The sequence below is a fragment of the Scomber japonicus genome, chromosome 24 (genome assembly GCF_027409825.1).
Source record: "Scomber japonicus isolate fScoJap1 chromosome 24, fScoJap1.pri, whole genome shotgun sequence".
Classification (NCBI taxonomy): domain Eukaryota; kingdom Metazoa; phylum Chordata; class Actinopteri; order Scombriformes; family Scombridae; genus Scomber; species Scomber japonicus.
The window spans coordinates 13684783-13709364 of NC_070601.1; the positions used below are offsets into that span (position 1 = coordinate 13684783).

The following is a 24582-nucleotide window of genomic DNA, read 5'->3' on the forward strand; positions in this document are numbered from 1 at the left end:
AATGCATTAAAAGTTAGCCATGATAAGAATCAAAATACTCAACTCAAACCTTTTAACACACTAAGTTAAAATTATGAGATGCAAAATCAGAATACTTGGCCAAACTTATGAGATAGTACCATGCATAACCTATCATAATTCTTTTCCTTTCCTGCCAGACATGAATGTCAATTTTCCATATCCCATGTCTGAAGAGGATATTTGATTTACATCAAACTTATTTCCAGATATGAATATGGCCTACAACAGTTCTGAGAGTCAGCAACCCATGACATTAATTTCACAACAGTCACAATCTTACAAAAACACAGTGGGAGAAAAAAGCCAGGATTCTCCATTAAGTCTGTTTATTGAAGTTAATTTAAGAGTTACATTTCAATTTAATTAATTCAAACTATTAAAAGTCTTCATTTTACTTGAGGAAAATGAACCCTGACAGCTCTAGCAATGCCATCCTCATTTATTTCTTATTTCTGTGGAAACAGTCATCATGGATAATGATATTAGATGGCACAGTGGGAAAAGACAACCCCGCCTATTGTCTGTGGCCACTAGGAATTAGTGTGTCTTCATCATGGTGGCTTAATCTTAGGTGTTTTTTGAGCTGTGCAATTATGGTGGGGATTGTTTGTTTTTTGAAGGAGCCTCTCTTTGCACTGGGACGGCAACATATCAGACTGGTTTTAAATCTGGTGTGTATCCATTAAAGTGACTTAAGTTCCACCAGCCATAGGATACTGTATGTAACAATACAGTTAATATGTATCAATCTTAATTCTGTAATAATTTTAGTTTTAATATGTACTGTTCAAATTGTAGCCTACTTCAATACTTTGGCAATATTGTTCCTGAAAGCCTCAAAAACAAAGCATTGAATTGGGCTGCAATCTAATCCCGACCTGCGGGGGGCAGCAATGAGCCGAAAACCAACTAGTATGCAGGAAATGCATTTAATAAGACGACAAAGAAGAGACAGAAGCAGGTTAGGAGACCGAGGAAATCATTAAGACCGAGGCAGACGGAACCATGGTCTCCGGTACGGTGCTCCTTCTTTTGACGGTGCTGTCTGTCTGTGGAAAAGCTGCAGCAGAAAGAAAACTAGTCTATGTGACTGTGGTGAGTATTTTTAAACCTGTAGTATAACTTCACACGGTGGAAGATGCGTTGAGCTCCGCAGCCATTCACTTATATGTGGGTTTGGAGAGACGCGAACGAAACTCTAGTCAAAATACAGCAAGTTTTATGTTGTCATTGTTTATCTGTAAATATTAATATCTACCTAATAATGAATTTAGTCTGTTTGAATGACTGGGGTTGTTTTAGTGTATTCGGCATGTTTATCAACCACTAACACACACTTATTATTTTAAGAGGCATATTTTTGTGTTTAGTTTCCACCGCTCGCTGGTAATGAATGCTTTCCTTTCTGAGCCGCTTCAAAAGTAGGTTTCTTGAAAAAATAGCAGAGTTCTACTTACAATTAATATAATTTAATTTAAAACGAACGTTCTAGTTTTGAATGCAGTTGTGTAAGACATTACAAAACGACAAGAAGACAGCTTTCCCATGAATAACATTACAGGAACTCAAGCTGACACAGGAAATAAATCACCTGAAGTCTTGTGAGCTCTCAGGAAAACGTTATTCCTCACAAATATGTGCCAGCCCTACCTGTCTGACCTGCCTGTTTCACTAGATTATCAGTAATCTGGTGAAACAGGCTAGAACAAACAACCACCACTTCTGTTTTACCTCACTGTAATTAAGTCATCCTGTCAGGTGACTTGTCAGCTGTAATAACAAAACACCAAACCTCACTTTGAAGAAGGATGAGGAAGCCAAGCTTAATGAGTATTTTGCCAAAGTATATATTCTCTGGCTCATATCTAACATCTGAGGCTTTGCTGCTCAACTTGATAATGATGTGGGTCATGACTGATGTCTTTTTGTTGTCTCTTCTTGAGTTTTCTGGTACGAACAAGCAAAAAACATATAATCCATATATTTCGAAACGCACTCTTGCTCAAGTATTTGCAGATGCAGCACTTGCCCTGCCCTGCCCAGTGGACCTGCTCGCAGCTCACCAGGAATCCCAGCTGGCCTCATGCATCAGGCAGGAGAGCGCAGCGCCGGTGTAGTCAAGGATACAGAAGTCATTGTCTTGCCAGGGCACAAATGAGCTTTATCCACCGACAGCAGAGCCAGATAATTACAGCAAATACAGTTATGCAAATGGGAAACGAGCAAGCAGAGATCAGACTGGAGGAGGAAGCAAATGTCATGCTTCAGGCTCAATCTCAGTGCTCAGAGCGCATCATTATTAACATGGCATTCATTATGTTTGCCTTCCTTCTTGTGGCGTGATAATATTCGTATTCTCTGACTTTTTGCTTTAGGGTGAAAATTGACAGGAATGAGTTTGTCTCATTGTCCCACTTTAATTATGTAGTCTGTAAATATTGAATATAAAGAATCCCTAAAAGCAGATGCATTCTTTCTGCAGCTCTGAGTTCACTCCAGGTCATGTCCCTGTCACTAAGAAGAAGTCACTAAGAAGTCACTAAAAATGCTTTGAGACACAGTATTAACATTAAATATGACATGTTTAAAATCAAAATGTTAATGTGGGATATTCTCATGTTTATTATAATCTCATACTTATGTAAATCCGCTCTGGTTTAAGGATATTTTGCTTCACTTCCTTGCACTCTGCTTTTCCTTCCTAAGCCTTACAGACATGGATTTATCGGGGACGTGAGAATTGAAATATCGCAGCCACAGTCATGTTTTACCTTGTTAAAGCCATGACAGCAAGCATCTCACATGTCGCCATGGTAATATATGAGGCGTTAAGGGCAGGTCAGGTGGTACAATGTTGCAGCTGATCATCTATCAACTTGAGATGTTCAACACTGTTTTCTATTCATATGAAAGCTGTTTTCTTGACTGTTGTTGCAGCTGTATTGAACAAGAGCAAGGTTTTGTGTTCTAATTGGACTTGTTCTTTTCTTAGAAAGCAGTTTCCTGAAAGACAGCCATTCATGAATCGTGGGGCAGATAAGATTAGGCGTTTTAAAAAGGATAATCCTCCCTTAAATAGAGTTGCACACTTTTTTTTCAGCTATTTTGAATAGCTCAGTCATGCATGCATGGTTGCTCTCAACACCAGGAAACCCGAAACCCAGACTTCTCTGTAGTGGTTAGAGGACTGAAAGTTGAAACCATTCTGCTTGAATAGGCAATTGATGAGTTGCCATCTAGTAACAGTGCCCAGTTGATGTGGTACAGATACTGCTTTCAATCACCAATGTTAGGGTTTGGACTTCCTTATTTAGTACCAACGCAGCAGTTTCAAGTATGAGGCTCCAGTTCGTCGACACGGTTCCTGAAAACATGCTTTTACAGTATACTTGCCCTCCATGACACGCTGTTTTTCATTATTTTAAAGGGCCGACATGTTTGGAATGTTCATGACGGCTTGTGAATTGACATAGAAGTGTCTGACAAACACTTGCAAAGATCCTGAGTGTCTGCTGACTGGATTTTGTAACTGACACAGATAAAACTAGGGCAAAGGGTTTCACACAAATGTTACACAGAAACACTCTCCTTTGTGTCACTGAATAAAAGCTGAAGGATGAGCTGTTGTGTAAATGTCTTTAGTGTGCACTTGTTTTACCTGTGTGTGTAACTGAAACATGCTGCACACAGTATCAGAAAGGGCGTGTCCGGCATTGGTTGGGGCGTTAGCTGATATCTGTCCTCTCTCTTCCCCACAGCTGTTTCGACATGGTGACAGATCGCCCGTCAAAGCTTATCCGACTGACCCATACCAGGAGAACGACTGGCCACAAGGCTTCGGGCAGCTATCGCAGGTATAATGAAGATTTCTTAATGTTTAAATATTCAACCAACTGCACATACACTGCAAAGTTTATGTACTCACAGTTAGTAACTGCACCTAACCCTAACTCTAACCCCATATCACTTAAATTCATACAAGTGATGAAATAAAACTCCATTGATACTTCACTATGTTCTTTAGTATTTCCTGAAATATACAAATTAATTAGAATTACAACAGATTAAAAAAAATTGAAGTTTAACATTGTATCATTTGTCCTTTTATGTATGCCTTTTTTATTGTAATTTGTAAAACACTTTTACAACTACTACTACTACTTGACTGCAGTTATATTATATATTATAATGTGACCTTTAGCAGTCATGTGGAAGGAAATAAACTGTTCTGAAGGATTTTGCTTTACAAACCTAATCTGACTAATGCAAAGTTTTTAGATTTTATGCAATTTAGAAATCTAATCATTTTTAATAAATTGACATTCATTTGGAGGACATTGTATTTGACTCAGTAAAGAGATACTAACTTACAGAATCTTATAGAAATACCACACTGTAGCAAAATTGTCAAAATCTGAAATACATACAGTAATTGAAATTAAGGGTTTAGAAGGTTCAATATGTGAGATTGAACTACCTGCTTCAAACAAATAAAGGGCATCATATCACCAGAAAGAACCTGGCTTGCTGTAAATCTCATGTTTTACTGAGGGCACACTGGTCACCATGATAACTCACTGTCACCTCGAGGTACAAAGTGGTATTATGAGACAGGAAGGGGCCGGGGGTTAGCTGGTTAGCTGGTTAGCATTCTAACTTCAGTGGATATGTTTGAGACACAATACATAGAATGCTAGTTAATGCAACATAAAATAATGTTTTGAAATGATCATACCTGGGGATAAAGTTAACAAATATGAGAGTTATATCAGGGAAGTGCAGAATTACAGATGAATTGCTGTTGTGATATTAGGGAAGAAACTTAATTGCAACATGCTATTTTGTTTTTGTTGTGCTGTTATACTTCTGTTCAAAGGTTAGCTGTACCCAATGACCTCATCAGCAGAGTAATGTCAATTTGCCTGTGTGTGTGTGTGTGTGTGTGTGTGTGTGTGTTTTCAGGAGGGGATGAGGCAGCACTTTGACCTCGGACAGTTTCTGAGAAACAGATACAAAGGATTTCTCAACGAATCCTATGACAGACACGAGGTACATGGATTCTCCTTCTCCGCTTTCAGATCACATGACACCTCGCAGACAGACGATGATTCATATTAATATTGGGGGGGGGGGGGGAGGGCGCTCTTGCCATACTGGTGTTAATACAAGATTCCCACTGGTGCTGGAATTCCTGGAACACGATGGAAGTTTGACAAATTACCTGAGTCTGATCTTAGCTCTTCTCCTAAAACTCTCCACTAAACACATTTAATACTTCCTGTTATAGGATTTAATGATAGTTTTTTTTTTTTAATGAATTCAATCCTTCACTCCCTCGCCATCAGATCTCAGTTCGCAGTACGGACTACGATCGCACCCTGATGAGCGCTGAGGCCAACCTCGCAGGTCTGAAACACTCCTCTAAATCTTCCCCCCCATCATCTCTCTCTCTAGCGTTCCTCCTCACCTTAACAGTGTGTATATTCCATCTCCCGCCGTCATCTAGGTCTCTACCCCCCCAGTGGTCGGCAGGTCTTTAATCCAAACTTGCCGTGGCAGCCAATACCTGTACACACAGTCCCTCAGAGTGAAGAGAGGGTAAGTTAACATTCACTGTGCTCCTCGCTCTAAGTGATTCAATGCACTTCATCTGAACTTCCTGTGTTTTTTTTTTTGTTTTTTTTTTCAGCTTCTCTCGTTTCCTTTGGGAGACTGTCCTCGCTACAAACAGCTGATGAATGAAACTGAACACACAGAAGAGTTTCTGAATGTCACCAAGACATACAAGGTAACGCCTCTGCTTTTCTCTGAGAGCGTACAGTAGAAATCAACCACTAAATGATTCTAATTAAAGCATTATGAAGTAGTTAAGTAGCATGTTCTTCTCCTCAGGACATCATAGATCTGGTGAGGAATAAAACGGGATTGAATAAGACGAACGTGGAGTCAGTGTGGAGCGTGTATGACACTCTCTTCTGTGAGGTGAGAATGAACGCATGCACTGAGAGAAACAAGAAGTGAAACCAGCTATTACCCAGTATAGACATAGTCTGTTTATGTGTGGTTTGTTAATAACATTTGTGTCACGTGTACTGTGTGAAAGTCCAACCTTGAAAAAGTGATAAAGGCAGGAAATAGACCAGGTGTAATTCCCCCTTTTTAGATGAATGTTGAAAAGCAGATGCAACAGTAGCATAATAAGAGTCATTTGAACATTACAATGCATGAAATGTACTTGCATCATAAGTACACAATGCATATTTTACTTAAACTTTCATATAAATTGATTCATTATGCCAATTGTGTAGATGTTGTTTATTTTATTATTATTATTTTACTACAATCATGTGACATGAGTACAGCATGTTGTTCTTTCATGTATCTACATGGTTGGAATGAAAACAAAAATCCTTGAGCATCACGAGGCAGCAAAATACACATCATAAAATAATTAATGATAATAATAATAAAGTTTTAAAAGTAATAAAAACATAATCTAATTTGAGGAGTAACAACTATTTCAAATATTAAAACTCTGTTATTCAAGATAACTTTAAAGATTTAAGAGTAATAAAACATTTCTCTAAATAGTCCATAGAGTTTTGAATTTCAACTGTGAAGTTTATTCAAGTGTTTTGTGTACACGTCTGCAGGGTGAAACTGTGCAAATATAGGTTTCACCAGTTGACAGGAACACAGTAATTATAGGAAATAGTTTGAGTCACTTTCACATCTCTGTATTTTGTTCTTGCTTTATCTTGAAAAGGTTTATGTGTGCGTTGCAGCATCAATACTTTACATTTAGGGTGTTTTACGGGACATTATCGTGAGTGAAATACACACACAAATGAAGCAAGATAAAGTATGAGCTAAATATGAAACGGGGGTCAGCAGGGTCACTGAGAGCAACCGCAAAATGACTTGGCAACAATGTGAGAGATGGTTGCAGGACTGCTGCCAAACAACAAGAAGACAGCAGTCAGCTTAATTACTGCTTAATTAAAACATGCTTGTGAATTTTAAGTCTTATGATGTGTGTGTGTTTGTGTGTGTCTGTGTTCAGTCCCGTCACAACATGTCAGCTCCGGATTGGGTCACCCCTGAACTTATGGAGAAACTCAGAATACTCAAAGACTTTGGATTCCGGGTAAAAGCAGTCATCATTTATTGCTGTGTCATTTTTGGGAATCTTTGGACAGAAAATGTATTGTTGTTATGTTATGATATTATTTAATGTCAAATTTTCCACACAGGTCATGTTTGGGGTCTACAAACAACAGGACAAGAGCCGGCTGCAGGGAGGTATGTGTTAAAATAGACTCAAATGTTCCTGGTTTCATTTGAACTAGGTATCATATTTGTACAATAGTCTACTTTAGGATCTTAGTGTAGCAATATGCTTTATATTTTGTATATAGACAGTACAGGAGTTTGGGGAAAGTACAAATGGTTACACATTGATATGAAGTGTGTGTGGATTAGCGCCTACACTGTGGATGGACCTGATAGTGTACTCATAAACACACCTTGTTGTGGGTATATGGACGTTTGAGAATGTTAATTATTAACCGACATGCTACACAAAGGTGACACATTAATTAGTACCAGTATAGCAGCTGCTTAGTGCTTTTGTCAGGTCACTGTAGCCATGATAACAGCAAAACTGACAATGTGTTAGTTCATCTCGGGATTTTTCAACTTCCCTAAAGTGTGTGTGTGTCACGTGCCCCAACCTCACTGGTTCCAACTAGCTTTAAAACTTTTTTAAAGAAAACTGAGTAATTTCCTAAACCAGCTGATCCTTGTAGTTTTTTTAGTAACTGCTTCTCAAATGTGAGGAAGTAGTGCATTTAGTGGGGACTATTTTCAGTGGCGGATTAATACACATTTTGTGGTCTATTGGGTATTTCTACCAGAAGGACAGTGTGTGTGGGATTGAGTCAAAATCAGCTACAGTGTGTGTGTTCATGGTGATATAGGAACATACCACCTAGTGCAACAGTGTGTCTTAATGATGTGTTTTAACAGTTTTTGGATAAGATACCTTGAGCTTTAAAGGCTGATGAAGGCTTTTTGTTGGGATTTGTTGACAGGAAGAAAAATATATAACATCACCAGCCTGTATTTAGAATGAACGAGGAAAATAAGTATGGCTATGTCTTTCAGGTATGCTGCTGGGTGAAATAGTGAAGAATCTTTCCACGATGGCTGACGCAGAGTCAAAAAAGCAACTGAAATTCATGATGCTGTCAGCGGTGAGATAGTTAATAGTACTGTCACTGTAAGAATAGTAAAAGTAGTAATTGTAGGTTCTATTGTACTTTGATTTGACGTGCGTTTGTGTGTGTTCAACAGCATGACACCACTGTAGCTGCTCTTCAGGCCAGCTTGAATGTGTTCAATGGAAGACAGCCACCATACGCCTCCTGTCAGATATTTGAGCTGTACAAAGATGACAACGGGTAAAATACACACACACACACACACACAGAATAAACTGTAGACACTCACTTAACTATAATACTATTACAAACAAACTCCATTTGATGTTGAGGTACCAGAAAGAAAGGCAAATATATGCTGAGTGGAATTTAAATGGATGAGACTGTATTTGCATAGAGACTATAAAAGTGACACCTTACACACGTTTCTGTGTTTGTGTCCGTCCAGTTCCGCCTCTGTGTCCATGTTCTACCGGAACAACAGCAAAGCAGACGCCTACCAGCTGCAGTTACCAGGCTGCGCCCTCGACTGCCCCCTGGAGGACTTTGTGAAAATTACAAAGCTCTCGATTTCAGACGACAGGGACAAAGAGTGTCAGCTGCCATCTGAAGGGAGAGATAAAGGTGAGATATATTAACACAAGAAAACTCAAGCTCATTCAAATAAGCAGATTCATTTTGCCCATGTTAATTTCATTTTCTTCATTCCTCCTTCTTCTCCTCCTATCCACATTCATCCTATTCTTTTATTTCCACGTTTAGAAGTCATTATCAGTTTAGCGGTGTCCGGCTGTCTGCTCATCTTCCTCATTGCCCTCCTCCTTGGCGTCATTTGCTGGCAGAAGGAGCCAGTGAGTAGTCGGGGTTACCACCACGTGATCAACCGGGAGGTGGGTGAGGAGTCCTGACAGAAGCACAAGCTCCTCCCTCGCAGAGGTACAAGCCTCATGTCATGGGACAGCAGCGACGATGATGAACTCTGAACTCTGAGACGCTTCTTGATGACTTCATCAGCTCTGGCTCAGGACCCAAAATGATATTTTTTATGTGAGATTCCATCCATAGTGGGTCCAAAATGACTATTTTTGAGGGAAGAATGAAACTCTTCAATTTAAGTGACGATTTTAAAAACTGGTTTACGATCACGATTAACTAACTAATTAGTCATGGATGCGAGACCAGGACTGATTTCTACATCAAGAAAACACAGCAGGGAAGACATGTTTTGTCTTTTTAACAGTTTTTGACATCTAAAGCACGTGCAGACGTGGTCTGAAGTTAATGATTTCAACTTCATTGTCCACTCTGTATTTTTTTAAACTGTATATTTTGGGACTGAAACAGCTGCAGAAAAGTAATTTCAATGCTAATATCTGATAAATCAAAGTAACCGTTATCCAAATGACACTTGAAGCTATGACAAAAGACCTAAATTGACGACCTAATTAAGATGTAGTCGGTTATTTCGTAAGTTATTTCAACTCAAAGTCCAGCATTTGTCCACAACTGATCTGTTTCTTCAGATCATTTTTTAACAAGCAAGATTACTTTTAACTTGAATGTGTGTGTGCAATTGCAAATTCATGTGTATGTCCATGTGTTAATGTTTATGTGCACAGACATACTCATGAATTTGCATTCTGCATGTTAGGGTGTGTGTGTGTTTACTCAGAGGCCTAATGACCATGATGCCTTAAATATTTGTAATAACAGGATGCTTTTATTTAGTTAGTTTTTTTGCTCTAATGTCAGGCTTAAAATGCTTTTCTGGTAGGATTACATGTTCTACAGCAGCAGCAGCAGGGTGGTGTAGCAAACATCCACCTTCAGCTTTCCTTTAAAGACACTAAAACACCAGCTTAATTGTGGCTTAGCCAAGCCCGACACACAATTCAAGTGCTTACAGGTAGATATAATTTTAGTAATTAAGTTTTCATTGTAAATAGCTGGAAAACTGAAAATCTTTGCATTTTTTTAAATGTTTGTCTTGAACCAAGTATCTTTTTAAATGCAGAACAGCTGCTTTATAGTTTCTATTTGAGTGTTATCATGAAAAAAACAAAACTGTAAACCTAAACTTACAGTTTTAATAACACTCACTTTTTAACCACAACATCTGCTGCCTGATTCAGACGAATATGAATCTCATATTTCTAATATTGCAATAAGAGAATACTGATGTGCAGAAGAAACAACCCCAAGAAGTGATATTTGCTGGAAACCCTAACCCTAACCCTTCAACACCGTTATAAACATGTGTGTCTATGTTGTGTGGCCCCACTCAAAATTGTCATGTCTTTTCTTTCATGCTGAACGAAATGATCAGATTTGAGAAATTGTTTGTATATGTTGTTTTGGAAGAATAAAATGATCTATTATTGTGAATATTGTTTGTAGATAATATGGACAAAGAATGGCATCTCTATGTATATGTGTTTAAGCTTAACATGCTTAATTTAAATGCACATTTTCAGTTTGTACATTTATCAATCTTCAGTAAAAAAAAAAAAAAAAAATCATGCTTCTAAATACTAGAAATACTTCCCCTTGCTTCAAATTAGTGTCTCAAAACAAGTGACACTGTATGTTTCTGTGCAGTGATTTCATTAATTAGCTCTCGAAAATATGTGTACATCTCAGAGAACAGCAGCCAAACTCGGTCATGTCTTGCAAGCGGGCGAGCTTGGGCCAGCTGTCGTCTTGACTTATCAAATGTTCCTCATAAACTTGTTAACTGGTAAATTTCGGCCACATGACCCGCGGCGAGAAATTGGTGGGAAAGTCAAAGTCGGTCAGACCCACGGCAGCAAACACAATAAGGACTCTGTGCTCGGTCCACATCTGCTGGTTGATTTTTTTATTTTTTATTTATTTTTTTGATACTGTACATCAGGACAGTGAACTATTTTAAATGTAAGGGTTTTATAGATGAATATCTATAGCTTCTTTACAGTGCCCCTGTTGTCTTTGCTTTGCTGTATACTCACCTGCTCTGCTCTAACAGGTGGCTTGTTAGTCCAACTGGGAACACCTGGCACCCAGTGTTCCCAGCTGATACAGCAGCTTCTCTCTCTGGTTGCAGCTGTCGTTTTTCTCCCTTCACCTTGTTTTTCTTGGTTTTAGTTATACAGCTTATTTTGCTTTCATGCACACATACACCACTGATCCCACACCTCATGCTTAAATCATTTAGTTACATCCTTTAATTTGGTTAAATAAATGTCTTGTTAATGATGAAATGGTGTCTCCCTTTTTTGTGGAACACCTGAGCCAAATGATAACATCTGTTGTGATGCAGCAATTTGTGACCACTAGGGAAGAGATGTATTTATCCAACATTTTCAGTCCCAAAACTGATATCAAGTATTGATCCAACACCAGGGTTAAAGTAATAAGCTGTATGCTTCACTGTGTGGAAGAGACTGGGATAGTTCTATTATGTGTAAGCCAATATCAAGGTTTGACTTAAATATTGCAAAACATAACAAATGCATACTGTAGACATCAATTTACTGAATTTATTAAAAGAATGGTATCAAATATCCAGCTTAAATTATTGAGAGACTCTGGTTTGCTTTAGTTTTAAAAACAGTGCAGTAGGCCTTTATTTAAACACGGTAGTGCTTTTCTTGCATACATCTTTAGTGATCTTTCGCACAATAGGTTACATTCAGTATGGCCACGGATAAAACAATCAGAACATAAAACAATTATCATTGTCTTAGAGCAGATAGATCAACACTTTTACATAAATATCACCTTGGAGAAAAAAAAAAAGATATGACACTGAAGTTGTTGCACTCTGATGCAGAAGCATGCACTGCAGATGTTCATTTTTCTGAGATAGGTGAAACAGCTGGATCCAACAATGAGAACTTGACTACATTGTGTTTAAATGTGGCCTGTGTGACTTCTTAATGGGATCTAAAGAGCATAAGCAGCGGTACATGATTTTACCTGTCTTCAAAGAAACACAACCAGGCTTCCCAGTCCCTGCTTGTATATGGTTACCAGTTACTTTTTGCTGCAATGTGCCTTTTTTGTTTTCTTGTATGAGGTCAGAAGTTTACATGGTCATTTACAGATTGAGTTTAATGATAGCTGAAGTTTTTCTAACACACAGGCAGCTTCTTTTTTTTCTATCAGTCCAGACAATCTCGGTTTGAACAGATACACTGATTGTTGTCTGAGAGCGTGGTCATCTATGAAAATGTTCCCTCAAAGTGAAATATTGCTTACAGACTGTAGTCTGTCATGAGATGCAGAAAAAAAGATAGTTTATGATGGTGAAAGAGAAAGAAAGTGAAAAAAAATAAACTATAAAATCTGTTAGACAGTAAAAATCAATGTAAAATGAAAATTAAAAAAAGTATAAAAGCGTTCTATCATACTAGATCACACACACACATACTGAGTCAAAACGTCACACTTGGATTAGAAATTGATTAACTTGGAGACACAATTATAAACACACACATCAGTCGACACACACTTCTTGTGCAAAATTTTTTTCCATATGGAATGAAACTATTAGATATGACGTCATGTGATGGCACATTGATATTTCCTTTCTCAAAGGATAAATAGTAACATATATAAAACAGAGGATTACAGAGGAAACATGTAAAACAAGGTAGGAGATCCTACATTCAGGCTAAAAAAAATAGCCTTTTTCTCTGAAGGTGAACTTCTAAGTGCAAAACTGCTGCCTCACAGCTAACAAAGGATCAGATTACATGAAGAGTTTTTGGTCAAATATGTTTCCTTTCACCCAGTTAACAGACAAGCCTACTCCTGACTTCCAACGTTCAATGTTGGTTACATATTATTACTTATTACAGTCCAAAACACATATTTATTCACTTGACTGTCATAAATCAGTTTGAAAACCAAAACATAGTCAGATTTAAGAAGCCACAACCAGTGCTTTTTGGCCATTTTTGCTTGAAAAACCTCCAAAATTTACTCACAGATTTGTCATTGAAGTATGTTACTGTTGAAATTGTGTTCTATGAATGGTTTCATTTGAATGCATGTTTATTGACTAAACTTATGTTAGCTTACTGAGATTGACAGTTACACCTTTACGGCAGCTACATACATTTCACATATATTTTGGGGGCTAAGCAATTTACATGGCTGATATATGCGAACACTGAAATAAAATGAACCTTTAAGTCAGTTATGAACATTGCAAAAATAAGTCAAACTGTACAAAAATCAATGTGAGTAAAGTAGGACTGTATTAGCTTTACAAAAATAGTCTTGCTAACTTGCTAACAGCACCTGTGTGGCACCAAAATAAACAATAACTGTTACAAACAGAATGTTTTCACACTAACTTCTGAGACATTACTTGGTTAAAATGATTAGTTGAAGCTTGCTGTTAGGATTGAGTGTAAGCTAGCTCTCACTGCTCCAAAAGCTAATGGCAAATTAGCAACAGCTAACTCCTGTCATCAGTAACCGAACCTAACATGAAAACACACTATGAAATGCCCTCAAAGGAGGCATATCATTTGGTTTTCATCGTCATAAAAGCCTTTTTTTATGGTGGACCAAGCCAGCTAGCCAGCACCCTCTACTGTTCTTTTCCAGCTAATAAAAACACTCGCCATTTTCGAGCCATTTTTTTTCACAGTTTGACCAATGCTGAGTGAATATAACAGAACAGAAGGGTTCTTTACATTGAAGGACACAAATCTGAAGCAAATTATGAAGGAAAGGGAGAAAGGAGGATGAGAACAATGATTATCTGGTCCCTGATGATTCCAGCCTCACAAATGGCAATCTGACCAAAACATCTGGTCTTATAGGTTAATCAACCACATAGGTTCTAAAACTCTGGTCCTGCAGTGTCCATCATGGTCCGTACCGGCCATTTAAACCCTGATGTCCTCAAAAAGTCATGGCACAGTAGCTGATGCCACCACTTCCTACCAGAATAATTTGCTGAACCCAATTTTTACGCCCAACTTGGTCTTCCATATATCACTCAAAAGCATCTGCTCTGATGTTGCTGGGGAAGCAAGATGGTGACGAAAAACGCGGGAAGTTATCAGTCAATCTTACGCGGTGGAAACGCGCTCAGTTCTGCGGTGTGCAGAAGTATGTTTGTGACCCACAGTAATAATTCTGTGGCGTGGAATAGTAGTTACTGTGATGATGATGGTGGTGGTTGTTCTGCGGGGTGGAGTAGTAGTTGTGGTGGTGGTGATGGTGGTTGTGGACGTTCCCGTAGGCGAACAGGAGGGGGGCTGTGGAAGACGGCGGCTGCTGGGCCGGCGCCACACCTGCCGTCAGGGTCCCGTTGCGCTGGATGGAGCCGTACCAGCTCGACGTACCCAACTGGGGGGTCGGGGAAAGGAGACTGAGAGATAAGGAGGATTGAGAAGAGGTGTTGAAGAGGACAAGCAAAACAGATAGAGAGTGGAAAATCAATCAAAAAGTAATTTACTATTGATTTTGCACCACAAATTGAGATTCATTTCAACTGATTTGTATGGACAGAAATATGTCACTAGAAACTCAATTTGAATCAATTATATTTTAATTAGAAATTCTCAACTTGAATAATTGAATTTCAGTCACATTATTTGAATTTGTATTGTTTAACTTGAATAATTGCATTAAAAAACTGAATCTGAACAGCATGATTAAATTTGTTAGTTTGGAACTGAATTCCAATAAAGTAGAAAATTAATGTAATATGAAATTGAATTCATTTGCTCTAAAATTGTATGTGATCCTGACTGTACACTTTCACATTCATTCCTCACAATTAAATTTCAGTTCACCGATACACAAAATTGCTTTATTTGAGTTTTGCATCTGATCTGTTTCCATGGTAATAACTTGGCCTGAGTGGGCTACTGTTATTACTGTACTGCAAATGGATCAAAGTCATTTTTGAAATTCAGTTTCTAGTGACAAATATTTTTGCCCATAGATTTGTTGCTGATACTGAAAAACAGATACTAAGAGAATATTAGTGCGTGTCCGTGTTTGTGTGTGTGTGTGTGTGTGTGTGTGTGTGTGTGTGTGTGTGTGTGTGTGTGTGTGCCCACCTGGCTCGATCAGCCCTATTGTTAATGCTTCTAGACAGGTCGTCATCACTATCGTACCGTCGAGGGTTATCAAAGAAATACGCTCTGGAGCTGAAACTGTGGCTGTTGATCATCCCTCCTGGAGCCTGAGACATATCCAGATATTAAAGCGTCATTTAAGAAGGTTCAAAGCTCTGTCCGACATATCACAGCTGGCATTTGTACTTTTTTTTATCATGCTATTTTACCAGGTTTTGGTTGGGTCTCTGGACTCTGAAGAAAACCACCACTAAGCTGGTTGGCAGTAGCTCCCAGAAGAACAAAATGATCCCGAACACGATGTAGGCTTCACCGCTGATCTCCTGCACGTCAGCCTGCAACACAAACACAATATGATTTACTTTTGAAAACACTCTTTTCATTTATATTCACAGCCTGAATGTTAAACACACTAAGCAAAAGAACAAACAGAAAATATTAGACATCATACACATGTCTTTTCATCTTTTGAGTGCATAGATTTCACATTGTGGACAGATATTTACAGAAACAGTACCGTTTGGGAGGGGGCTATTTGTCTTTTTGCTGAGAGTAAGAGAGGTATCAATCTTTTTGTCTAACTCTTGGCAAAAAAGCAAATAAGCAACTGTTCCTTTAACTCTCTAACAATCAGCTTTTTCTTCACTGAGTTATTAGTTATCCAACATCTGTGACTATACTAATGTCAGTCTAGGGAGGTTTGATACTTCTTACTGTGATGTAAAACTAATATAAATAGGTGTAAAATGCTTGGAACGCACAATACATACACACATACACATACACAAAGAAAGACACACACACAAGAAGGGGGTAGAATAATGCTGAGATGTTGGACTGACAGCTGGTATACAGACAGATTAAAAGGATCATTTGTAATGTCAGATAATGCCCACACACATACACACAGCAGATGTGCGTCGGCGTGTGCGTTTGTGTGTATGTGTTAGACGTGACCCACACACACACACACACACACACACACACACACACACACACACAATGAAACCCCTTAAAATGGACTGTCCGTCTCAAGGCTGGAGCTCTGATGTAGGTCAGGACACACAGACAAACAGACACACACACACACACACACACACACACACACACATGCACCCACACATACACACGCGCACACACAGGGTTATTTATAGCCAAACAAAGCCCTTTACCCCACTAAGCATTGCTTTCCTAAAGCTCCTCAGATGGATTGTCCACACACACAAACACACATAAACACTAACTTGGACCAAAACATATAAAAAAGCTTATTTTCCATGTATTACCTGATCAGACACACTGTACCAGCCATAGTTGAAGGGACTGGATCTGTCCTGTGGTGACAGTGCCACCACCACTAGGTTATAACAAGCTCTGGAGGTATAGAGGAGAATCACCACAGTTCCTATAGCTGTAGCTTGGCACACTGACGTACCCTAGAAAGAGAGATGGAGGGAGAGAGAGAGAGAGAGAGAGAGAGAGAGAGAGAGAGAGAGAGAGAGAGAGAGAGAGAGAGAGAGAGAGAGAGAGAGAGAGAGAGAGAGAGACAGAGAGAGAGAGACAGAGAAAGAAGGAGTTATTGTGTTTATGCTTGCGCTCATATATCAGTCGGCTACAGGCCTGTAATTGAAAATCAGATAAGAGCCAACAGATGTGACTGGGCAATATAACAGAGGACCTCTCCATGACCAAAACTGCACACTGTAGGCACAGAAATTGAGTTTTGAGGGACAGGACATCTGTACATGTGTAGATAATAGTGCGAATCATGCGCTACCATTTAGTGCTTACGTCTTTGAAAATGACAGCGATGAAAGGTTATCTTTATGAGTATCGTTTTTTAAATTATCCACGCTTTACGAGCAAGGTCAGAGTGAGTTGAGGTTAACAGGAATGACTGAGATGAAAAGTGCTTCTGTGCTTTAAAAAAACTGCAAGATTCACAAAAATCATGTGTGGAATGTGAGCATTTTTAATAAGATGCTGGACATTTTTAGACAGATACTCATATGATGGTTTTGCACATGTGGTATGTATCTAGTGTCTGGCATATTTCAGAGGAAGTTCCACTAATATTACTAATGTGTTTTGAAATGCGAGGACCAGTCTTGCATACAAATTTACCCATAAATAATTTTATTTATCATGTTTCCACCAAGCTGCTTCACATCTCATTTATAAGCTGTTACATTACATCTACCTGGCTCATATGAGAAAACCTCACCATTCAATATCTAAGTTTTCATATATGTCCAGATATGAAAATTATATATTTTTTAACACCTTATTTTGAGGAATATCAATATGGTTTTAATACGATTGCAGTGTTTCAATTTGTCTCAATGCAAAACAGCTGTGTGAGGACATCGCCTGATTATAAAATACAGTCTGAAACAGCAAAATGATGCGTTTATGGTTTTTTTCCCCTACCTTTGATTCAAGGTAAACGTTGGCCGAGGACATCTTGGCAATCTTGAAGATGCACACGGCCAGAGAGATGGCACACAGGACAAACAGGCTGTCATTGATCAGCACCCGGGCCAGGACTGCATGTCTGATCTCCCCATCGCTGGAGACACAAAGGTTATTAACTTATCGTGAGATAATTAAGTACACACTCAATTAAAATTGTGCTGGTTTTGACTGTGTGTGTGTGTGTGTGTGTGTGTGTGTGTGTGTGTGTGTGTGTGTGTGTGTGTGTACATGTGTTATGCAAGCAGTAATGATGGTGTTTGGTTTACCTTGGGGATTCAGAGCGCTCCAGAGCTGCTTGCACCAACAACGCACATGTTAAATTCACCACCAGGAAAAATATACTGAGACAGAAGAAGAACAAACGCAGAGGAACCCTGGAAAGAGAGAGATAGAGGATGGTAGAAGATAAAAATATATATAAATGTATTCATATACTGTCTAAAAGCTAATTAAAATGTGTGTTATAGAAGCTGAAAAACATCTGGGAAAGATACCAACAGTTCAGACTTACTTGTATTTGGTGAGCTCTGGAGAATACTTGGCTTTAGCTTTAAACATCACCTAAAAAAAAAAAAAGACAAAACAGCCTGTTTTAATAATACATTTCATCATCACATCATCACAGCAGGGTATTCGAGTATGATGAGTAAAAGAGATCAAATAGAATGAAGAAGAGCGCAAAGGGGGGTGGAGGTTTTTTTTTTGTGTGTGAAATTGATAGACACACACACACACACACACACACACACACACACACAAACACACAATACAGGAAAAACAAGTGTCAGTACACACGTTATGCATTTAAAACTGTTTAGCCAGTTGAAGTCTAATTGACCAGACTAAAGTTGTCCCTTTTAGCCTTTAAATCTATGTCAAGAGGGTATTTGAAATAAATGAGCTGTTAATTAGATTTTATTACTTAAAGGAAGAACATTAAAGACCTCTGGCATCTTTTAGCCTCGGGGCCTGTGAGGCGGTGGGCCGGCGTGTTTGACTGACAGTTAAACCAGCAACAGTCAACTTATTTCAGCAGTAGTACTGAAGAAAAAGGACCGAACCACTCAACAACTCAACATCCAACTGACTCATCAACTGACTGCAGCATGTACAGGTGAGTCTTTAAAATGGTCATGGTGTTACGGCTAATTCACAATCTAGGCTGGAATGATGTGTTAATAGCACACTTTTAGCCTAGATACTGTGTGTGTTGATGCAATATGGATAAAACATTTGATCATGGTAATGTCATTTTATTTCATGTACAGGCCTTTCCTGAAGAAATTATATATTATATATTATTACTGTGTAATTATGATGACTGCCATACATTAATTATGACTTCATAATGATATTAAAACTAACTGGCCTTAATAAAGTAGTTATAGCTGCAGATAGAGAGAATGTGACTTTTAAAACACTTCTGCAGGAAGCTCGAAAGCATAATAGTATATAATTATTATCTTATAGGATTGCTTTTATTACTCTACAAATAGAGTCTAAACCCTTTCTAACTCTATTTTGGTGATGTAACGATGGCAACAATGAGGTAACTTTAAACATAACTGCTTTATGCAAATACAGTCTAAACCTAAATGTTTGGCTACATGTAAATGGTCAACAAAAAAAGAACCAATGGCTCTTTGACAGATGTCGCCTCTCCCTCCATTCCCTCCATGTCTTTTAAAGAGCAGATCTAGTGAATCCAGTTCGGCCTGTCACAATATCTACTTTTATTGGACGATATATTGTCTCAGAAATTATCGCGATAAACGATATTATTGTCATTTGAAGATCATTTTATACCACTGATATAATGATAATATAATAGTATAATAATGTAAGGGGGGACGGGGGGATTGGAGAGTGTCATTATGGTTGGGGACAGAGTTATTAACCTTTAATTCTTCTGCAGTCTCCACTCAGGAGGTACACAGTGAGGAATGGAGGACACTACTAGCTTAGCCAATGTGACATGAATAGCCTCTTAGCTGCTAATGTGAAGTGTGGCAATATTGAGGTAAAAAAAAAGATCATGGTCATGTCCATGTATCATACGATAATCAATATATCGATAGGCTATATATATATATAGATGAGGATGTCCATAATTACGTTATTGTACGATAAGTCGATGATGATTGTGACAGGCTATAGTCCAGTCACAATAAAAATGGCAAACAATTGAAAAAAGCAACTAACTGATGTGTCACAGTTTCCATATATGAGACATTCACATTTTTTATAAATAAATAGCTTTTTTGCTTCTTTCTATGAATAACGTGTCTACAACAATGATGACTCAAACTATCCTGCTCAATGGCTGCTAAGGAAAAAACCCTCAGACGTACAGCGAGTGATGCATTTAAGACTTTTGGTTTGTGTACTGTAGCATAAATGTATGTAGGGCTGCATCTAATTACTATTTTCACTATTGATTCTATTTTTTAATTAATTGTTGTGTGTAAGAAATGTCAGAAAATAGTGAAAAAACATTCACCATTGATTATCAACCAACAATCAACACCAACACACTTTTGAGCACTGAATTGAAGAAGTGGAAGTTATAATGAGGAGCTTCAGCCAATTAGATCAAGGAAAGAAAATCTCATCTCAAACCAAAGACGCAGTAGTAAAAACACTGTGTATCCATTCCTCTTGAAAAAATGAATGATTGAACAAATGGCAATGACTGAGCAAACAAAAAAAATACATACATGCCAAAATGTTATCAGCAGTGACCTCAAAAAACAACCCAACTACGCACGAGTCCTGTTTAAGTGTACACAAGCTGGGACGCTGGCCTCCACTGATCCAGATCACTCATTTCCTGGAATTTTATTTTGAAAAATATTGACCAAAATTTTGGATATTCAGCCAATAAAGACACTAAAACAGATATGAAGACAGGGACAGTATCTGATCACTTCTGTCCTTTAGACTCTTTAAGTATTCAGATTAAGGATGACAATGATTCATCTTTAATATTATATGACCAATGACCCAATGCAGTGACCTCAATGGTCTTGAAAATTGCACAACATTGTCAACATTGAGTTTAAACACACACACACACACACACACACACACACACACACACACACACACACACACACACACACACACACACACACACACAAACGCATGCATACATGAACACTCAGCCTCTTGTGTGAGAATGTAGGTCAGAAAGTGGTAATTTATAACCTAGAAATGAAGCAACCCGCCAACAGAGCACTGCTGGATTATATACTTTATGTATGTGTGTGTGTGTGCGCACCGTAAAAAAAAAATCTTTTGAAAATCTTCATAAAATCATTTTCTTTTTTCTATGGACTTCAGAGCAGTGATACATGTGACACAGTGTTTTTGTCTCACCAAATGTCACAATTGTTTTCTGTCGCGACACAACAGCTGAAATGTAATAAAGGGAAGTAAATCACAGGTCACCACTCATGCCTGACTCATCACAAACCAAAGTATTTCCACACATGTGTGACTGTGTGAGATGGCAGCAGGAGCAGCAGTAGGAGCAGCAGCGCGTGTCACGGAGGTTTCACAGCTTCTCAAGTCTGTCTTTTTAAAAAAACAACAGTCAGGAGCCCAAATGAACGTTCAAATTATGTTTTTATGCCATAATAATACATCCCCAGTCCTTTAAAAGTTGATCTGAAGCTAATATGAAGCTCCAAATGAGTCAAATGATGTAGATATCCCTCAATCTTGCAGCTTTTTTAGTACCAAAGTCCCTCTTTTTATTACTATACTTCCACCACAGCTCAACAGGGAAACACAAAGAGGGAATTTGAGGCTAAAAAGACTGTAAATGTGACGGATGTACTCTTGATCTGACTAACTCACACTGCTGAAGCCTCATATGCCTTCACATGGACTTTTAAATGCATTTGTGGCCCCTGTTACTTACACAGAAAGCACAAAAGGGGGGGGGTCTTTGAATAGCTAACTTTAATAGTATCACTGAGTCTGTAAAAGCATGCTGTTGGACCACTCATGCGCTGACATTGTAACGCACTGTTCACCAGAGGGGTCACAGTCGCTTTCGGCTTGCTTGGTTTCCTACTGTGGGAGAAAATATTAATCTGATATATTCCCCAGGTCTGACCTGAACCAGACGTCAAAAACCACAAGCAGGAAAAGTTTGTTCACTGAGCTGGCCAGACACGGAGTATTCCTGACATAGATGGAGGTGCATATTTATAAACCTGGAATGACAGCTTTAGCAGATATAGGGAAGAAGATCTGTAATGAATTGTAATGACACAAAACGTAAAGAGAGGCTTGCTTATATATTTTGATTGGCCTCGGATCAGCTGACGGAGTTCAACGTTTATTCAGCAGTCATATGACACCATTGGCTTCGTTACCTAATCTCCACACAGCCGGTTAGACGAGCTTTCTATATTCACACTCCGTTTTTCTGATAACATGTTGCTGATGGAGACATTAGCTGGTCCACTTATTGAAGAGGACAGATCAGCTTTTTTTTAGTGGGAGATCTCGACGTATCTCACAGCTGGACATGAGCTGAGTCCATTTGCAGAGCGTGCCTTGAAGTCAGTCAGTCAGTCAGTCAGTCGACCCACTCTGCCATGGAACATGTAGGCGGCGGTGACCACAGTTGCCACATTTCCCCGTTTTGAGGAGGAAGAAACGTTGCCCACGAATACATTTTGCAGAGCGTTACAAAAGCTGAGCAAGCAAAAACTCTGGTTTAATGTTTCTTCACTTAACTGCATGTCTTATATGACACAGACTGCACAGGGTTCAACACAGCAGCTTCATCCCTTTAACTGATTATTGATTATCGGATGGTTATTTTCTACATGGATTATTTGCTCCTTAAATCTCCACAGAGGCCTCATTTAATTGCTCAGTTGTTCAAACTCCCCAAAATTTTAGGTGTAATTATCACATAAGACAAATAAAAGCAGCATATCTGAATCTTATGATTGACAGGTTGGAACTGGGGAATATTTGGATTTTCATTCATTTTTTGAGTGATTAATAGTCCTAGAGCTACACATTATGCAATTTTGAACTTAATATAGGGCTGCAACTAACTAATATCAGCTATGTTGCATTGTTCCTAAAAGATGCTCAAATCTGTTTCATTTCTGTATCTCTGGCAGCAGCTTAAATGTCACAGGAGAGAATAAAAAGGATCTTTTAAGAGAGTATAATCGATTCATTTGCTGATTATTCTCTCAGTGAATGGATTCATCAGCAGGAAGGAGTGAAAAATGTCCAACCCGGTTTCCAAGAGCACTGAATGACGTCTTCACCTTTTCTTTTTTTGCTGATGAACAGTCAAAAACACAAAGAGACTCAGTTTCCTAGGAGAAGCTGTAACCATCAAATATTTGCCATATTTGCCGTAAGATTTATGTTTTTTTTAGTTGATCAACTAATCAATTTACCAGCTGATTGTTTCAGCTCAAATTCTATCCCAACATATTCGTCTCTAAGCCACAGAGGCGCAGCTGAAGCCTCATGGGAGCTGTAGTCTTTGCATTAATGACACTTGATGTTTGTTTACAGCCATATGATAATGATTCATTGGTGTTAAAATTGATGCTTTTTTAAGTGGACTTTGGTGAGCATCCTCTGAGTGATTTGACCCACAGTCACAAAGGAGGGCCTTGAATTACAAGCAATATAGAACTGAATAGAGTAGATTCACAATGCAGTCTTCTTGTAAGAGAGTTCAAATGTGTTTTTAATGTAAAATCAAATAATCACAATGGGCAGAAGATTGCAGTGTCAGCTCTTTTATGAAATCAGGTCACAAACACACACACACATAATCTCCTTCTCTCTTTCTTTCTCTGACACACACACACACACACACACACAGACAGACACACACAGACACACAGAGGGGGTCCTTACCTGTGTGAAGTAGAGGTTGAGCAGACATAGGGTGAAGAACTGCAGGCAGACGGGGCAGCAGTAGAGCAGCCAGTAGGCCAGAGGCTGCAGCTGGTTGGCCTGCACCACATTTTTAAAGTAAAAAGAGAAGAGGGTCGTCCTCAGCGCTGCCCACAGCAAACACAGGAACAAAAACACACTCTGGTAGCTGAAGCGCTTGTGTCCGTAGTGCAAAATGAGCCAAAGCTGCAGGTAGACGAAAACAAACAGGAAAGAGTAGAGGACGGTGTAGATGGTTGTCAGACTGAGCTCCAGTGTTGGGGAAATTGCAGCTTCTGGGGACTCCTTCAGTGAGGTAAACAAATGGGAATTAACCTCCTCCTCTCCTGCCGAAAACATCTCCACTGGAAGGCTCGCACTAACACATGGGATGCTGGGGAGGGAAAAAACAGACACACACAGACTAAAACTGGGTCAGACCTGGGTTCAATTCACCATGGATGACAAAAAGACGAGGGTATTCCAGGGGAAAATTGCGATAAAAGCAGTTTATACTGAAGAGAAGTGGCATAATGAAACTGCGCGGGGGTTCAAATCTGATAGTACGATGAGGGAAAAATAGGGGTGTAGTTTTTAAAAGAGGCGCAAGGTTAAAAATAACAAGAGAGAGGTCCCCCTGTGAATCTCTGCAAAGCAGCTCTCTGCAAAAAACAACTTGAGGGGGGACAAACCTCCAGATCAGCTGTGATGCAGTTTTAGACCCGCCCCCCTTGCTCTCAATTGAAATGGAAACTGGCTCTTCGAGGGACGCCATCTTGGCTCAACTCGTTGCTCATTTCAGTGCGAAACAGCTGACTCCAGAGCCACACATCGCAGCCAGTTTCAGAGCT

The 24582-nt window shown here is 38.9% G+C and overlaps 2 protein-coding genes across 2 annotated transcripts; one reads left to right on the plus strand and one right to left on the minus strand.

Moving 5' to 3' along the window:
* The first annotated feature begins 977 nt into the window (after positions 1 to 977).
* On the plus strand, positions 978 to 9599 carry acp2 (acid phosphatase 2, lysosomal). The gene is made up of 13 exons (XM_053314311.1): positions 978 to 1116; positions 3780 to 3875; positions 4984 to 5070; positions 5367 to 5427; positions 5528 to 5619; positions 5711 to 5809; positions 5914 to 6003; positions 7085 to 7168; positions 7275 to 7323; positions 8188 to 8276; positions 8377 to 8483; positions 8692 to 8867; positions 9006 to 9599. Exons 1-13 carry the CDS (start codon positions 1027 to 1029, stop codon positions 9149 to 9151), a joined length of 1266 nt encoding a protein of 421 aa, XP_053170286.1. The 5' UTR covers positions 978 to 1026; the 3' UTR covers positions 9152 to 9599.
* Positions 9600 to 11819: 2220 nt separating this feature from the next.
* Positions 11820 to 24367, minus strand: gpr137c (G protein-coupled receptor 137c). Its single transcript, XM_053314304.1, has 8 exons — positions 23714 to 24367; positions 18315 to 18364; positions 18070 to 18177; positions 17759 to 17897; positions 16615 to 16764; positions 15538 to 15663; positions 15311 to 15435; positions 11820 to 14613 (listed from the first exon to the last, which is right to left on the minus strand). Exons 1-8 carry the CDS (start codon positions 24089 to 24091, stop codon positions 14331 to 14333), a joined length of 1359 nt encoding a protein of 452 aa, XP_053170279.1. The 5' UTR covers positions 24092 to 24367; the 3' UTR covers positions 11820 to 14330.
* Positions 24368 to 24582: the final 215 nt, after the last annotated feature.

Coding starts and splice junctions, on each gene's coding strand:
- gpr137c (XM_053314304.1), bottom strand. CDS start 24,091: ATGTTTTCGGCAGGAGAGGAGGAGGTTAATTCCCATTTGTTTACCTCA. Junction 18,365..23,713: donor TCAACCTCTACTTCACACAG/GTAAGGACCCCC, acceptor TTTTTTTTTTAG/GTGATGTTTAAAGCTAAAGC. Junction 18,178..18,314: donor CCAGAGCTCACCAAATACAA/GTAAGTCTGAAC, acceptor CTCTCTTTCCAG/GGTTCCTCTGCGTTTGTTCT.
- acp2 (XM_053314311.1), top strand. CDS start 1,027: ATGGTCTCCGGTACGGTGCTCCTTCTTTTGACGGTGCTGTCTGTCTGT. Junction 5,620..5,710: donor TCCCTCAGAGTGAAGAGAGG/GTAAGTTAACAT, acceptor TTTTTTTTTCAG/CTTCTCTCGTTTCCTTTGGG. Junction 7,169..7,274: donor TCAAAGACTTTGGATTCCGG/GTAAAAGCAGTC, acceptor TTTTCCACACAG/GTCATGTTTGGGGTCTACAA.